The 19,396-nt window shown below is 33.3% G+C and overlaps 1 protein-coding gene across 1 annotated transcript in view; it reads right to left on the reverse strand.

Annotated features, from left to right (window-relative positions):
* MRPL13 (mitochondrial ribosomal protein L13) overlaps positions 1 to 19,396 on the reverse strand; it is a 39,375-nt gene that overhangs the window by 14,330 nt on the left and 5,649 nt on the right. Inside the window, exons 3-5 of the mRNA XM_006211422.4 lie at positions 17,388 to 17,481; positions 13,055 to 13,115; positions 9,066 to 9,152 (exon numbers count right to left, since the gene is read on the reverse strand). Of these exons, the coding sequence (XP_006211484.1) occupies positions 9,066 to 9,152; positions 13,055 to 13,115; positions 17,388 to 17,481 (242 nt within the window). The remainder of the gene's footprint in view (positions 1 to 9,065; positions 9,153 to 13,054; positions 13,116 to 17,387; positions 17,482 to 19,396) is intronic.

The following is a 19,396-nucleotide window of genomic DNA, read 5'->3' on the forward strand; positions in this document are numbered from 1 at the left end:
GTATATGTCCATGAATGACTGAAAAATTGTGCTGAACACTGGAATTTGACACAACATTGTAAAATGATTATAAATCAATAAAAAATGTTAAAAAAAAACTCATTCTCTAAAAAGTGTACAAAAATGCTGTTTTGGAAATATTTCTTTTGAAAAACTAGCTACGTAAAAGATAATGGTGTATATTTAAAAAAAAAAGAATTAACATTTATATATGTGCTCATAGCACAGGACTAAGGGAAAGGGAACTGCATTATGGATCTGGGTGATAAGTTAATTTTGGAGACTATCAAAATCATAGTAAGATACTAACATGGAAGTGTCTTAAGGGGTATTTCCACAGGGATAGTATATATAAGTCCCTCTTTTCACTTCAGTGTGTTCCCAAACATTAAAAAAAAAAGGGATTATTATACAGCAAATTAGTTGTCTGCAGAGAACAACAGTGTAATTGAGAATCAAATATCTAGGCAAGGACAGGGCATCAAAAAGTCATTGTGTTAACCAATCAATGTGTCTTAAGAATCAAAATACAATTTAAAGATATCTTTAAAGGGGGGAGGGTATAGCTCAAGTGGTAGAGCACATGCTTAGCATGCACAAGGTCCTGGGTTCAATCCCCAGTACCTCTTCTAAGAAAGAAATAAATAAATCTAATTATCCCCCCACCAAAAAAAAAAAAGCTTTAAAGAATCACTGAGCTCTACTGCACTGTAAGTATATTTTAAAATGTAATATGGCAAAATTTTAAAAATACTTTTAAAAATTTAAAATGACTTTTTAAAATTATGGTTTGGATATGTTGGGTCACTATCAACATATACAAACATAATAAATTCTACTGACAATGTTTCTTCACTGAAAAGCATTTTAAAAATATTTAAATTCCCTTCCCCAGTATATTCAAATATACAAGTATTACACAGAATCAGAACATGCAGAGGATTCTTGGAAATATGAAATATTGTTAAGGGGACCTTATTTTTTATTTACTAAAGAAGTCTATCTGCCAGTTTGGTATTCATGAACATTTATGAATATTTCCTTGGGAAGCCATTAAAAAAATCCTTACAAATTTGCACGGACAATTTCAAAAGTTGCCAACTGTTCACTCAGCAAGAGAGTTTGAAACATAGTGGGTTCCTGGTAAATGTCTGCTGAACTGAATAGAATTTTGACTGAAATGAACTTACCAAATTTCACCACTATTAAAGGAATCCACTGGGAGAATGGACAAAATCAATGTAAAATTAGGAATGAAAGGTGCAGCTGGCCCTTAGGTGATGAGAGGGGAGTGCACTGCTGGGACACACAGGACATCTCAGACAGAGTTGAGAAATGTAACTAACCTACCACACAGAAAAAGACAAATAGAAATTTAGACAAAATGAGGCAGCAGAGGAATATGTTCCAGGCAAAGAAACAAGACAGAATTCCACAAGAACAACTAAGTGATAGATAGGCAACCTAGCTGAGAAAGAGTTAAGGATAAGGACTGTGAGGACCAGGAGAGGAATGGATGCACGGAGCAAGAAGTTAGAAGTTTTTAGCAAAGAGATAGAAAACATAAAGAACAACCAGAGTCGAAGAACACAATAACTGAAATGATTAATACATTAGAAAGAACCAAGGGTAGACTAAATGAGGCAGAAGAATGGATGAGTGAGCCAGAAGACCTACTACTGCAGAACAGAAAAATGAATAATAATAATAAAAAAGATGACATTTTAAGAGACTCTGGGACAACATGAAGCACACTAATATTTGCATCTTAAGGGTCCCAGAAAGAGAACAGAGGAAGAAAGGACCTGAGAAAATATTTGAAGAGGTAAGAGCTGAAAACTTCCCTAACTTGGGAAAGGAAACACAGAGCCCTACACAGGATTAAGCCAAAGAGGAGCATGCAGAGGCACGTAGTAACCAAACTGACAAAAATTAAAGATAATGGAAAATATTAAAAGCAGCAAAGAGAAAAGCAATAAACAACATACAAGGGAACTCCCATAAGGTTATCAGCTTATTTTTCAGCAGACATTCTGCAGGCCAGAAGGGAGTGACATGATGTATTTAGAGTGATGAAAGGAAAAACCTACAACCAAGAATGTTCTACCCAGCAAGGCTCTCATTCAGATTTGACAGAGAAATCAAAAGCTTTACAGATAAGCAAAGGCTAAAAGAATTCAGTAACACCAAACCAGCTTTACAATAAATGCTAAAGGAACTACTCCAGGTAGAAAAGAAAAGGCTACAACTAGAAAAAGAAAATTATGAAATGGAAAAGCTCACCAGTAAAGGCAAACATACAGTAAAGGTAGGAAATCATCCATAAACTAATAGGGAAGTTCAAAGACAAAAGTAGTAAAATCATCTATATCCACAATAAGCAGTTAAAGGATACACAAAATGATTAGATGTAAAATATATCAAAACCAGTAATTGTGAGGGGAGGAGTGTATGAAAGATACTTAAAATGCATTTGAAATTAAGGGATCAGCAGCTTAAAACAATCATATATATATAGACTTCTATACCAAAACCTCCTGATAACCGCAAACCAAAAATCTATAACTTATACACAAAAAAGAAAGAGGAATCCAAAAATAATGCTAAAGACAGTTATCAAATAACAAGAGAAGGGAACAAAAGAAAGGGGGAAAAAAGGACCTACAAAAACAAATCCAAAACTATTATCTAAGTGGCAATAAGAACATATGTATTGATAGTTATCTTAAATGTAAATGGATTAACTGCTCCAACCAAAAGACATAGACTGGCTGAATGGATACAAAAATAAGACCCATATATATACTGTCTACAAGAGACCCAGTTCAGAGCTACAGACACATACAGGCTGAATGTGAGGGGATGGAAAAAGATATTCCATGCAAATGGAAACCAAAAGAAAGCAGGAGTAGCAATACTTATATCAGACAAAACAGACTTTAAAATAAAGACAGTTACAAGAGACAAAGAAGGCCAGTACATAATGATCAAGGGGTCAATCCAAAGAGAAGATATAATAATTATAAATATATATGAACCCAACATAGGAGCACCTCAATATATAAGACAGCTGTTAACAGACATAAAAGGAGAAGTCGACAGTAACAGAATAACAGTTGGGACCTTAACCCCCCACTTACGTCAATGGACAGATCATCCAGACAGAAAATCAAGGAAATACAGGCCTTAAATGATGCATGAGACCAGAAGAACTTAACTGACATCTATAGAGCATTCCCTCTGAAAACAACACAGTACACATTCTTCTCAAGTGCACGTGGAACTTTCTCTAGGATAGAGCACATGCTGGGCCACAAAGCATGCCTTGGTTAAACTTAAGAAAACTGAAATCATAACAAGCTAGGAGATTAGAAACCAACTACAAGAAAAACCCTGAAAAACCCACAAACATATGGAGGTAAACAATATCTTACTAAACAACCAATGGATCACTAAAGAAATCAAAGAGGAAATAAACTACCTAGAGACAAATGGAAATGAAAAGACAATGATCCAAAACCTATGGGATGCAGCAAAAGCAGTGCTAAGAGGGAAGTTTACAGTGATACAAGCTTACCTCAGGGAACAAGTCTCAAACAAATAATCTAACCTTATACCTAAAGCAACTAGAGAAAGAAGAACAAAGCAAAGCCCAGTTAGTAGAATGAAAGAAATCATAAAGATCAGAGCAGAAATAAATGAAATAGAGACTTAAAAAAGCAACAGAAAAGATCAATGAAACTAAAAGCTGGTCCTTTGAAAAGATAAACAAAAACCTTTAGTCAGACTTATCAAGAAAAAAAGGAGAGGGCCCAAATCAATAAAATTGAAATGAAAAAGGAGAAGTTATAACTGACACCACAGAAATACAAAAGACCATAAGAGACTATTATGAGCAACTATGTGCCAATAAAATGGACAACCTAGAAGAAATGGACAAATTCTTAGAAAGGTATAATCTCTCAGGACTGAACAAAGAACTAGAAAATTTGAACAGACCAATTACCAGTACTGAAACTGAATCAGTAATTAAAACTCCGAAAAGACAAAAGTACAGGACCAGATCGCTTCACAGGTGAATTCTCTCAAACATTTAGAGAAGAGTTAACACCTAACCTGAAAACTTTTCCAAAAAATTACAGAGGAAGGAACACTTCCAAATGCATTCTACGAGGCCACCATCACCTTGTTACCAAAACCAGACACAGATATCACAAAAAAGGGAAAATTACAGGCCAATATCACTGATGAACATAGATGCAAAAATTCTCAACAAAATACTAGCAAACTGACTCCAATAATATATTAAATGGATCACACACCATGATCAAGTGGGATTTATTTCAGGGATGCAAGGATTTTTCAATATCCGCAAATTGATCAGTGTAATACACACTAACAAACTGAAGAATAGAAACTACATGATAATCTCAGTAGATGCAGAAAAAACTTTTGATAAAATTCAACATCCATTTATGACAAAAACTCTCCAGACAGTGGGCATAGTGGGAGCATACCTCAACATAATGAAGGCCATATATGACAAACCTACAGCTAACATCATACTCAATGGTGAAAAACTGAAAGCATTTCCTCTAAGATCACGAACAAGACAAGGATGCCTTCTCTCAGCACTTTTATTCAACATAGTTTTGGAATTCTTAGCTACAGCAGTCAGAGAAGAAGAAATAAAAGAAATCCAAATTGGAAAAGATGTTTGCAGATGACATGATACTCTATGTAGAAAACCCTAAAGATGCTACCAGAAGACTACTAGAGCTCAGCAAGGAATTCAGTAAAGTTTTAGGATACAAAATTAATACACAGATACCTGTTGCATTTCTATACATTTACAATAAACTATCAGAGAAATTAAGGAAGCAATTCCATTTACCATTGCATCAAAAAGAATAAAATATCTGTGAATAAACTTAGCTATGGAGACAAAGAACCTGTACTCTGAAAACTGTAAGATACTGATGAAAGAAATTGAAGACAACATAAAAAGATGGAAAGATATACCATGATCTTGGATTGGAAGAATCATATTGCTAAAATGGCCAAGGCAATCTACAGATTCAATCCAATCCTTATCAAATTATTAATGGCATTTTTCACAGAACTGGAACAAAAAATGTTTAAATTTGTATGGAAACACAAAAGACCCTAAAGAGACAAAACAATCTTGAGAAAGAAGAATGGAGCTGGAGGAATTAGGCTCCCTGACTTGAGATGATACAACAAAGCTACAGTAATCAAAACAGTATGGTATGGGCACAAAAACAGACATATATATTAATAAAACAGGATAGAAAATCCAGAAATAAACCCATGCATATATGGTCAATTAAGCTACAAGAAAGGAGGCAAGAATATACAATGGAGAAAAGACAGTTTTCAGTAAGTGGTGCTGGGAAAACTGGACAGCTACATGTAAAAGGATGAAGTTAAAAGATTCTCTAACACCAAATACAAAAATAAACTCAGAATGGATTAAAGATCTAAATGTAAGACTAGATACTATAAAACTCCTAGAGGAAAACATAGGCAAAACACTCTTTGACGTAAATTGCAACAATTTTTTTTTGGACCTATTCCTAAAGTAATGGCAATAAAAACAAAAATAAACAAATGGGACCTAATTAAACTTACAAGCTTTTGCACAGCAAAAGAATTAACAAAATGAAAAGATAACCTATGGAATGGGAGAAAATATTTGCAAATGATGTGACCAACAAGAGATTAATTTCCAAAGTACATAAGCAGCTCACAGAGCTCAATGCCAAAAATCAAACAACCCAGTCAAAAAATGGGCAGATAATTTAAATAGACATTTCTCCAAAGGAGACATCCAGATGTCCAACAGGCACATGAAAAGATGCTCAACATTTCTAATTATTTGAGAAATGTAAATCAAAACTACAATGAGGTATCATCTCACACTGGTCAGAATAGCCATTATCAAAAAGTCTGCAAATAATAAATGCTGGAGAGGGTGTGGTGAAAAAGGAACTCTCCTACACTGTTGGTGGGGATGTAAATTGGTGCAGCCACTATGGAGAATAGTATGGAGTTTCCTTAAAAAAGTAAAAATAGACTTACCATATGATCCAGCAATTCCACTCCAGGGCATATATTTGGAGAAAACTCTAATTCAAAAATATACATGCACCCCAATGTTCATAGCAGCACTTTTTATAACAGCCAAGATGTGGAAGTAATCTAAATGTCCATGGACAGATAAATAGGTAAGAAAAAGTGCTATATTTATATACAATGGAATACTACTCGGCCATAAAAAGGAATGAAACAATGCCATTTGCAGCAATATAGATGGACCTAGAGATTATCATACTTAGTGAAGTTAGTCAGAAAAAAAAATCATATGCTATCACTTATATGTGGAATCTAAAAAAAATGACACAAACAAACTTATTTACAAAACAGAAAGACTCAGAGACACAGAAAACAAATATAGTTACCAGGGGGATGGGGGAGGAAAGGATAAATTGGGAGTTTGGGATTGGCTGATACAAACTACTATGTACAGAATAGATAAACAACAAGGTCCTACTGCATAGCACAGGGAACTATATTCAATGGCTTGTAGTAACCTATAATGAAAAAGAATGTGTATATATATATATGTATAACTGAATCATTATGCTGTACACCAGAAACTAATACATTATATATCAAAATAAATAAATAAAGGTGATGATGCATAAAAAAAAAAAAAAGAAAGGAAAAAGAAGAGCTTTTCCTTCTCCAGAAGGTGAAGGAAAATTATTACAAGTTAAAAATAAATTTTGGACTAACACTGTGGGCTCAAAGAGTTTTGCTTTTTATTCAAGGTAATCTATCATTATGACCTTTCATTTCAAGGCTAACACAGTCCCACATTTGGTCAGTGGGCACCACTTCAAGCTGCCTCCTATGTTCTCTTGATGTATCTCCAGTGGTTTTTGAGCACTGTCTTGGTTTCTGTTACTTATTACTTTACTATTATAAACAAGGCAGAAATAATAATCTTGTGCATGTGTATATTCCAAAATAACTTTGTTCTTTCTCTGCTCCTGACCTAGAATCAACCTCTTCCCTAAGGAGAACCACATTCCTTTTAATAGGGAATGGCACTTATGAAACAAGATCTGGGCACTAGCTGTGCTTACTTCTCCTGGTATTTTTTTGGATATATAAAATCTTAACATGATAAAAAAAATTAAAGGAAAATAAAATAACCTAAAAGGTGTTCTCCAAAAATCTCATTCACTTCCCTATTCCTTCTATTTTTCATGCCTATGATCTAGTAAGTAACCAACTTCATTTTCTCATTATTCTCCTCGTGTTTCTTTATGCAAAAAAGCAGATAGATAAATAAATATATATGTAAACAGACACATGTATAAATGCATAAAAAAGACAGTATGCTATCTATGTTTTTTCACTTTGGTTTTTTTCATTTAGCAGTATATCCTAGAAAGCATTACTTATCAAGTCACAACAATGTCATTCCTTTTTTATAACTGCATAGTACTCAACTGAACATATATAGCGTAACTTAACCAATTTCCTATGAATAAGAAATAAGCATTTATTTCTATTACTTTACTATTATAGATAACATGGAAACAATAATCTTGTGTAGGTATATCTTCAGGGTAAATTGCTATAAAAGAGATTGCTGGATCAAGCATGAATCTTCTTCTGTAGGTATTTTGTTAAATGTTACCTAATCCCAGGAGTCCTTGTGGGCTGCACTATTTTGTACTCCTACCAGCAATGCCTGGGTGACTGCTTCCCCATGGTCATGACATAAAAGGTGTTGTCAAGCTTCTGAATACTCAGCAATCCATTTTTAGGGAAATGGGCTCATTTATTTCATAGACTAAAATTTAAGTAATTTACATTATACCTGGAAAAAAATACTACAATATTACTATTTTTTGTGTGCCTTTTAGAAGTTAGTTCCTAAAAATATGTGAAAGTACAATCAGAAATAGGTGTTTTAAAATTCTTGTCATTTCATACCCAAGGTCATCTACCTTTCTATGATGATACTGCTCCCATACTTAATATCTCAGAGGTAAAATGAATAGTGGAAAATTATTCTACTCATTCATACAAAGCAAAGGTAATAACTTAGCCACTTTGATAAAACCATCAATAATTTACTCATGCATTATTTAAGCTAACAACAGAACATACAAATATCTTGCACAGTTACTGTAACTTGACATTCTGGAATGAATTCTACATTATTTCTCTAGTAGGCACTGTAAGGACAGTATTGACAGCGACTAGCACTTATGACGCCAGGGCCCAGTCTAAGACTCTACAAGGGTTATCTCATCTAATCCTTACAACAATCTTATAAAATAGGTAATATTATTACACCCATTTCACAGATGAGAATACAGAGATAATAATGACCATGAAATCAGTAAATGGTGGGGCAAGGATTCAAATCCAGACAGTGTGACTCCAGAGCCTGGATTCAACTATTTTATTATAGAATTTCTAGTGTTTCATTATATTATACTAGAGAGAAAAAGCTAAATACTTACATCAGTATAAGAGTTACAAGCAAAAATGTTTATTTTTTTCCAACTACTATTTAGTTGAACAAATTCTAAGTGGAATAAGTATTCTAAGGTTAAATCATGGGAAATAATTAACAATCAAACCTAGGTTATTAATCCACGATTCATAGAAGCAACAGGTCACATAAAAACTAAACTAAATTCGTATTTTTTTTATAGTTCATGAAATTATCATGGAACACCCTCAATTTAACAGGGGCTCTAATTATAGTTCCCTGTTTCAAAGAAAGCAGATACTAAAATGAAAACATAGACTTATAGCCTTTTGATTTTTAGTCCAATGATAGCTCACTTTATGATTTAAAATAGAAGCAACTGTTATTATAGTGTGTTCACCATAAAAGGCAAAAAAAATTTCAGAAGTTAACAAAGTTACTGAAAATAAGTACAGTAATTATTTTAAGATAACAAAATATTTAATTGAAAATTTAGGTAAACACCATCAATGACTTACTTACTTACTTCATCTGGGAAAAGATGTAACCTCTGCATCAGAGTTCTTCTGTGAAGGTTTTTTGGTAACATGCCATAAATGGCTAGTTTCACAATCTGAAAACAGACACACTGGGAACTCAGTAAGAAAAAGGTGACATGGGATGTAAACAAAATTAGAGATAGTGATGAAAAGGAGTAGGCTAAGACTCAAGATGAATATGAAAGGCATGAAACTGAGATCACTTATCTAATAAGTGGTGGTGCTGGAATTCAAACCAGGCAGGCTTACTCCCAGAACAGACACATGGTACCTGCAATCACACCTATGTTTCTCTCTGTAACTCATCAAGAAGACAAAGTCCATTCTCCCTACCATACCCATTCCAAGGTGGCAAACTACACTTTCCATGAGTTACCTTTCCTCTTTTAAGGTTATCCTCATTGTTGGCCTGAATGTGGTCTTATGTATGTTTTGTCAAGAAGGCCACACAGTGTCACCTTGTGCTCCATAATTTCCCTGGGGCCTCCTGGTATATAGTGTATACAAATACACTGCAAGCTCTTTGTAAAACTCTTAGACATTTGGAGTGTAAAACTGATTTTTATCATCTGTACTTATATTTCAAGGATGTAATTTGGCATATATTAAACTAAATCCACTAAAACAACACATGTTAGAATTAGGCTGCACTATAAGAGGATTTCCTGATCTTTATATTTTCTCATCAAGTCAGACGACAAAACTTTATTACACACAAAAGCTCATGGCCTCACATATAAATTTTCCATTTATTTCCTATGTTAGTGCTGTTAAGACTTTATGTTCTGGAGACTTTATTTATATATAGACATACATTGTTAAAATTAAAAGCAATTAGAAATTCAGTTTCTGAATCACATAAGCCACAGTCCAAGTGTTCAACTGCAACATGTGGCGAGTGGTTACTATATTTGACAGTGCAAAGAACATTTCCATCATAGCAGAAATTTCTGTTGGCCAGCACTGACACTAGTCTTTAAAATTTTTAATGTTTTAAAGTCTTAAGTAGAAACCGACAATGTCAGAACTACTCAGCATCTTGTCTGGATAAGTAAGTCATTACATCCTCTGAGTATCATCCTAATAGCAATTTTATTGTATAGCAGGGTTACTTAGCATTTGGTCTTCATGTTCTTAAAAAATTTAGTTGTATTTACTTAAATTAATAAATTGGCACTTTAAAAGTGTGCCCTATTAAAAAATGCAGACGTAACGCTCAAATTAGAGAAAGCTGGAAAGTATGAAAAGGTTACAAGCTGCCAGGAGAGACAGAAGACAATAGGCATACAAACATATAACCCAAAATAAACGTGACACAACGCGCACACACAATAAGTAATTCTAGCTGCATAGACTTAAGCAAAAACTCTAAGGAATTCAGAAAGTGAGAAAGCTAGAACAGAATAAGGTTAATAAACAATAAAGATCTTCTTCATATAATCTGTAACTTAGGAAAGATGGTATTTGTTTCACACAAAATAACTTTATAAACCACAGAAGGGAAAATAAAGATAAGGAAAGATCCATATTAGAAGGAAAATATAAGGACACAGAAATTCCTAAGGAAACTAAAACGCATGACAGAAATAAAGGATGTAAAGAAAGGGCTTACTCAATGTATTTATTTGAGTTTAGAATTAATGATCTGTGTAATTATAAAAATATATTGAAATATTTAAAAACCTACTAATAACTATTTAAATCTATTGATTAATGTACAAGTAATATTCCAAGATTGTACTAATCAGAAGGATGCATTATGAAATAAATTCCCTTACAAGTAACATATACCAAGTACTGATTAGCAAATTACGTCTGCTGGCAGAAGACCTACTATTCCAGAAAAACACTTACTGTTTGAATTGGAAGTAAAATAACTGACCTTTTCTTTAACAAGCCATTCTTTTTCAAAACATAAAGTCAAAATAAAGATTTAAAGAAAAATTGAGAGCTTTTAGTGAGGTAATAATTCAAACAGATTTAACTCAAAATATTTTCAAGGACTTCATCAGATATTTTGTAATGCATTTCAATCTTTGTTCATAAAAAAATAATAATTTGAAACAATTTCTACTCGTTTTCCAAAGCCAAATTTTCTTAACATCAAAAGTTGGACTATACTGCCTCCTAGTGTACAGTTAGCATACCTGAATAAACTGGAAATTAATTTTAAAAATATTTCAAAATATTTATAAAGTAAATTTCTGTTTACTATGCTTAAAGAAATGTAAGAGGGAACCAAAGTATGACAAAGGAATGGAAGACTATCAAAACTGACCAGCAAACTTGAAAAAGAAAGGAACAATAGAAGCTTCAAGAAAATGAAAAAAATACAATACTGAAATTAGGAACTCAATAAAAAGGTTAATCAGATCAGACATTGGTGAAAAGATAATCAGAGAACTAGAACATAGATCTAAGGAAATTAATGGCAATGCAGCAGAGACAGGGAGACATAAAATATAAAAGAGAGGTAGTGAATCATGCACAATAAAATGAGGCAGTCTACTATATGTATAACCAGAATTCCAAAGAGAAAGAACAGAGAATAAAGGGAGCCAGTATTAGAAGATACGTATAACAGCTGATAAATTTTCAGAACAGAAGACACCAATCCTCAGGCAAGATAAATAACAAAATTCAAAGAAACATAAAAACCAAAGCCAAAGGAAACATATAAAAATGAAAGCCAAACAAAATATCTTAAAAGTATTCAGAAAGAAAAGCCAGAATATAGATAAAGAAGCAAAGTAACATCTGACATCAACAGCAATAATGAAATTAAAATATATTTTAATAATAGCTTCAAATAGCCGAGAGAAAAAAATTGTTATTCTAAAATTGCATATATAAGCAAAACTATCTTTCAAGTATGAAAGTAAAAACATAGTTTCAGACAAAAATAGTAGAAGTTCACTATTCAGAGAATGTTACGATAGGAATGTCAACAAAAAGTACTTCAAGGAGAAGGACATTGATCCTAGTTACAAGAAGGGACTGTAAGCAAAGATCATATGTTACTTGTAAAAAAAAAATCCGTAACAGTATAAAACAATAACAAGAATGTTGAATTGGAAGCGTTCTTAAAAATCTGGAACAGAGAAAATAATATAGATTGCGAGGGAGAATAGGGATTAAAAAATCTTCTGGGGGCCTTGATTTAATTTTGAGAAAAGTAAAAATATTGATTAATCTTAGACTTCTAATAAACAAACTCAATCCAAAAGAAACCAAGAAAGGAGAGAAAAAAATAAAATCTAGCTCAGTAAAGTTTAAACTGTAAGATGATATATGAAGCAAAAATAAAAATAATAAAAAGGTTGATACAGCTGTATTAATAAATAGACCTCAAGGTAAAAAGCATTATTGGAGATAAAGCAAGTCAATACATACTAATCAATTCTTTAGGAAGATTATAATTCCAAACTTAAATTTATCTAACACTAAATCTTCAAAACATATGAAGCAACAACTGACAGAACTACAAGGAAAAATTAATAAATCCACCCACAACTGAGATTTGAACATTATTCTTTCAGGTCATCAACAAATCAAGTGAACAACAATAAAAAAGTCAGTGAGAATATAAGATTGGAACAACACAGCATATTTGATATAACGGAAATATGAACATATATACATACATACATCTATCACCCCAAAACATTTTCAGCAATCATATATTCTAGGTGATCGTGCAGATGTCAGGAAATGAAAAGACAAAATACATACAAAGAAACAAATCAAATCTTTGACTAAATATAAAACATATTAAATAGCAATTAGAAAAGATATAGAATTGAATGATAATGAAATAATACTTATCAAAACTTGTGTGATATTGTTATAGTAAAGAATTTATAGCCTTGAATGCTAGCTAGCTAGCTACATTAGAAGAAAAGGAAGATTGAAAATCCAGTGTCTGAACCAGTCTTTCCATAGGAAAAACTACAATAAAAAAGTACAATGAACTTACTGCCACTGGATCTTTCCGGTGAAGTTCAGCAGCTGTTACTTGTCTAAATCCACCAGGGTAGCTGTTAAAAGAAGTAAAGAGATTAAAATTGAGAGTAGGCTATGGTACAGTATTCGCAAAACGAACATTCTTTTATAACACGAAAATTTTTATTATGAAATTACACCTTTTTCTGCAAACTATGTTGTTCATCAATGTCTTAAAAATTAGGTAGTAACCTATGCTATCTGAAATGCTATTCTCTTAAGTGGTCAAATTAAGAATCATTATTTCATAAAAAGTTACACATCTGGGAAAATTTCTTGGCTAACTTTATTTCTATTTGAAGTTAAAGTTATTCATCATTCTCTTACTCACTTTGAAACATTCAGTCAAACATCTATGACAGATTATCACTGCTTGAATTAAGAAAGGAAAAGCAAAGTGCCAAAATGTTTCCCATTCCCTGACAAATCAGAAGAAGTGTATAAACTATAGGGTTCAGATTTGGGGAAGATACTGGTAGACGCTTGGTTCTGAAGGCAAGTTAATACTGTTTCTTATTAATATGTTGGTGCTAAGTAATAAAATAATTGTGTTCAGGTCAAAGTTATATATAGAATGGATAAGATGGAAATTAAAAAAAAAATTGGGATGCTATAGAGACAGCTTAGTAATTTGGATGCCCCAGATTCAGGTCTGGAATCTAAGTTTTGTCAGTGGCTACCAGTATAATATTAGGTAACTCATTTCATCTCTTTATATATGAATTTGCTCATATAAGAAAAATGGTAGTATTTTCCCCAACCACCTCTCAAGATTTGTATGAGTCAAATGAGAAAATCTTAGGGAAAGTGTTTAAGAAATTTCAAACAAAAACAATGTACAGGTGAAAGGTTTTATTACACTGAATGGAGGAATAAAGCCTAATTTTCGAGGAAGGGGAAAAGTGGACTCTGCAGGAAAAATTTAAGATTACCTAAATGTGATGCCTTTTATAAGTTTCTTTCAACAAGCCTTGAAAATATTTTAAAGATGATTTAAAGAACTATGTGTTAGGAATAAAATCTAAAGAAGCAAATTTAGAAGTCTACTGAGAAAGACAGATAACTTTCAAACTGATTTTCTTTCATTTGTTTCATGGTATTTCAGCTTCAGAAAAAGAAATACCTGTCTAGACTTCTATTCCTGTATTCATTCACTCCATGAAAAAAAAAAACCCACCAACTTTACACATAGGATGGCAAATTCTAAAGCATAATACCATTTACATTGTACTTCAGAGTTGGACTTTATCCTGAAGGATTTGGAGAACTACTGTAAAATTCTGAATAGGAGACTGACTCGAGTAATGATATACTCAGTGAGTTTTACTGGTGAAAAAGTAACCACATTTTTCCCTCCAATACAGGATAGCCTGAATGAAGTAGAAGAAACTTTGTTTTAAATGTTGGCCAAGATTTTTTCAATTCAAGTTAATTCAGTAAACACTTACCAAATGCCTATTATGCTAGGTGCTAGGGATATATACATATAAAATGAGACAGAATCCTGTCTTCAAAAACAAAAACAAAAACCACTAAATTCTGTTGAGACATCTAACAGTAACCTGATACTTAACAATAGATATCTCCAACTCATTCCAACACATTTCAGATGACTGGAGAGTTATATGTTTAAGTTCAAGGTGCATATATACCCATCTCACCCAACATCTAAAACAATTAGAAATGAAAGTTCAAGAAACATCTGGACAAAAGAGCACTTTCTGAGACTGGAAAACAAAGAAGAAATTACAAAGGAAAAGAGCAATTTAATTACATAAAAATAAAATAACCAGAGATATTCTCAAGATGGCAAGGTAGAAGGACGAATAGCTCACTCCCAGCCACAAATACAACAAAACCCACATCTGTACATGGAACAATTCTCACAGAAGACTTACTGAACTTTGGTAGAATATCTCTTAAAATTGGAAATACAAACAAACCCTCACAAAACCAGGTAGGGGAAAAAAAAGAAGAAAAAGGAAATCAGTGTGGAACCTGTCCCCTGGGGAAGGAGCGGCAAAGGAGGAAAAGTGCCCCCATTCTGAGAAGCACCCCCTCCAGTGGGGAGGTGGGCTGGGACAGACAGGGAGCTTCAGAGGCTTGGAGGAGAAAGCAGCAGCCACTTGGCAGACAGAATGGAGAGAAACTGGCACAGAAGCACAGAAGGGCCATGTGATTCCTCGCCTGAGATGCGAGTTGGCGGAGGGCGGGCTGGGCTGGGCCAGGCTGCTGGAGCTTGGACTTCCCGCAGAAGAGCCTGGGGAGAGGACTAGGGCTGACTGCACGGAGGCAGCCTCAGGGCGCTGGAGTGTGCTTTGGGCTGAGGTTGGGAGAGTGTGCAAATTATATAATGGTAATAAACTGTTATGAGTATAATAAAAGTAGTGTGTCCAAAGTATAAGTGAAGAGTCAATAGAAACAGAGAAACAAAAAGTGATTAACCCTATGGGAGATGAGGAAGTAAGGAAGCCATCCCAGGATAGGTGACACCTCAGCCAGGTTTTAATGAATAAATAGGAGATTTCTTGAAAACATTCCTGTCAAGGACAACGACACATGCAAGAGCAGACAGGTAAGAAATCACAATATGTCAGCTAAAATGAAGAGTAATGAAGCTTAGTGGTAACTGTGTACCAATAATTTGCAAAGATGTTCAGATTCTCCTCCACAGGTGAGAGGACACTATGAGGGGGACACTACCACCTGAGGGCACCTTACACTAGCTGTTCATTACTGGATGTGCTATTATTTTCCTTCCCTTGCAGTAATAGTACAGATACTCTTGCTTTAGGAATTACTACAACATGTGTCAGGACTTCCCTTTATGCTTTTATTACAGTGTTATCTTGAATTTTCACATTCTTTCCCAATTACCTCTAAATTTTATAAAACTTGATTTATATGTCGAGATTTGCTAAAGATGAATGTGAATTTATTTTTGTTATGTTTAACAAAAATTTCATAGACGTGTTTAAGTGTAGGAATGGACAAAGGCTGGTTAATGGAAGCAAAAAAGTTATTCCAAGCATTTAAGATCTACTTGGGCAAGAGATGAAAAGAAACAGATGGGAACATCAAGGCCTGCTTGTCTCAGATGAAGGTACAACTGGAAAAAAAAATTGATAAAGAATGATAAAATTGATAAACATTTCTAACCATATCTTGCATGATACTGAAGAAGGTATACTTAAATTTGTACATGACCTGAAACTGAGGGGTTAACTAACACATTATATGACACAATCAAGATCTCAAAAGATCTTTAAAGGCTGGAGATAAAATTTCACACGGAGTAAACTTAAGGTACTGCAGTTGGATTGAAATGCAATCAAAACACACAGGAAGGAGGATACCTGGTTGAACAGCAGCATGCTTGAAGAAAACCTAGTTTTTAGCTGATGGTGAACTCAATGTACCACATATTGATATGGCCCTGAAGAAAAGTTCTATTACAATTGAAGACTGTGTAAATGAAAGATGGAGGAGTCATATTCAATTAGGAAACTGTCAGAACACAGCTAGGTGAGTGTATTTTGTTAAGAAAGATACTGACAAGCAATGATTATACCCAGAGAATAGTAACCAAGATATAATGGAGCTACGTGAAGAGAAGTCATGTAAAGAACTCTGAAGGAACTACAGATGTTTAGTCTAGAGAAAAGACAGATCAGGGGGCACATGCTGATCACTGCCTCAAAATTATCTGAAGAATGTCATGTGGAAGATACAATTTCACACTGTCAAAAAAAGGAGAACTAAGACCATTACGCAAGGTAGAGAAAAACAGATGATGACCCAACAGCAGAGAGTTCTTTCTGAAATTTAGACCATGTCAAAGGTAGAATCAATGGGCTGACTCATGAGCCAGGAGGCTGATATTATTCAAACACAAGCAGAGAGACCTCTAACTTGAAAGGCATGTTGTGAAGATTTTAGGTATCTTCCAAACCTGGGATTTTGCTCACCATCCTTTCAACATCTCTTGTACTTTCAGACATTCAAGATCTAGAAACAGCAGTAAAATGAATTTTTGGAAGCAGAAAGAAAGTGAGAAGACTGATTGAAAAATGAGAAAAATCTAGATCAGAGAGGTTATATGAAAAGCTTCCAGAAAAAAACACTGTCAGATAATCACTAGTATTAGGCACAGTTCTGTGGTTTTTTTGATTGAGTAAATCATATATATATAGCATTAGCAAAATTGGTATTTTCTTAAATTTTAAAAATACTCTTTAAAAAAATCAATAATATTCTTAAAATAACACATTTCAACTGCCTATCTTCCCTGAAAAAAGCATTCTTACCCAGTATGTGAGGAATATACTTTTTGTTCCCATTTGTTTCCAGAAAATGCAATGTGCCTTGTGTTCATTATGACAACATGATCCCCACAGTCACCTAGATTTAAAAAGACAAAGGAAGAAAAAAAGATTTTGTATGAAAAATCTTGACTTTAAGAAAAAGTGGGCTTGATTATTTATAACACTTATCAAAGTCCAAGAAATATCAAAACACATAAAGCAAGTCACAGTGTGACATAAAAATCCTTGAACAGATCTCTGTTTCATCTAAGTATAGAAAGAGTTGGCTAGACATTTGGAAAATCTCAACACTGGAAGGTAAAAGAGAATCTAATGTAGTTGCCAATAACAACAATATATCTTTTAAAGGCAAACTACTATTATTCCTATTAACTCTGTTCATTAATAATTATAGTTCATTAAAGTGTACCATTAATAATTATACTTTACCATCTTTATCTAATACAAAATTTCCCTTAAAAAATAGAAGAGAAATGAAAACAAAATGCACATAGATGAAAAAAGGTATATCAATAGGTAAATTGAAAACAAATGTAAAACATCACCGTTGATTATTTTTTTTTTCAAATTCAGAGAACAATAGAGTACTGTGATCTTATGCTTAACTACTAACCCAAGGTTTTTTCTAATATTTAGTTAAATTTAAACTGGCACTATCAACTATGAGTACATATACATTTCATACCACTGATGACCTCAAAATCCAAATATATGTATTAGATTAATTTTCCAGTGAAAAGTACTCCTTAGTCTGGCTGTTCATCTAAAAAAGCCCTAAAAGCCAACATGTAAGTTTTCACAAGTCACTCTACATCACAAAACCAAGTATTCAGAAACATTTATTAAATGTCTAGTCTACTGGTAGAAAAAGTTCAAAAGATTCTTGAAGCTTATTCACTTGAAACAAAAAAAAACACCACTAAAAATAAGTATAAATAAGAACAGTATGAGAAAATTAAAGATTACATTATAAGATTCTATGCAGAAGTCTGAAATTGAACGAAAGAATTTTCAGAGAGAAGTTCATAGTTTATACAGGACCAGAGTAAAGGAAAGAGAGATAAAGTAAGTGAGCTTTCTTCATCAGAGTGTAAGGAAATCCAGGGGTGTGAAGGAGACCTAAGACTTGTTGGTTGAAAAGAAAAATTTGACGATATTTGGTGAATTAAGTGACTTACGTTTCTAAAAGTGACCCATGGTGGGCTACTAAGGCAAATGGCCAAATGAACCAGAAGAACAAATAAAGAGGTGAACAGATATCTATATAGTCTCAAATAATGCTGAAATTACATTAGCCTTTACCCAGACACTTACAGCTGAAGCAGCTAAGGCCTGTTAAGATTAAGTGATTAGTCAAAGCTCACACGCCAAGGTATTTAAACTTGCTCAGGCTCTTTCCAAATAGGTGTCAACCTATCTGAGGAAAAATGGAGTCTTTAACTTTCTACTTATTTTCAAATGTTGTTTAAGCTTTAAATATGCAAAAAGCATTTTGAGCCATCCAAAACACACGGGTAGAGATCAGAAAGGATCTTTCAAAGGGCATTAGAAAGAACACAACAAATCAGGTGAAAATCATGTTCTTTCAGCTCTAAGATATGAACATCTAATCTGGGAGAAAAATTATTCTCCCTTGTTAACTTATGCCAAATCTCTATTGTATTTAATAATTCTTAGGAGCACTTCTCCGTTGCCTCTAAATAAAACCAGCTAGCAATTAAATCTTTGTTTTTAACAGTGTTACATATTAAAACAAAAGCCAATATTATGGCTAAAGCCTGAAATCCTGGCTATAGTACAGTCATTTCTTCTATCTGCTTAAGATAGACATATTTCATTTTAAAATTTTAATTAAAACATTTTACATTTTACAATATGTACCAATTATATATAAATTGGAACTTACTACCCGATCAAGAAATGTTGGAAGAGAAATTAATTAGTATCTTTCAAACTTAAAAACATTTTCTTTAAAAAGTTAAAGTTTAGTA

This window comes from Vicugna pacos, chromosome 25 (assembly GCF_048564905.1).
Source record: "Vicugna pacos chromosome 25, VicPac4, whole genome shotgun sequence".
Taxonomy (NCBI): Eukaryota; Metazoa; Chordata; class Mammalia; order Artiodactyla; family Camelidae; genus Vicugna; species Vicugna pacos.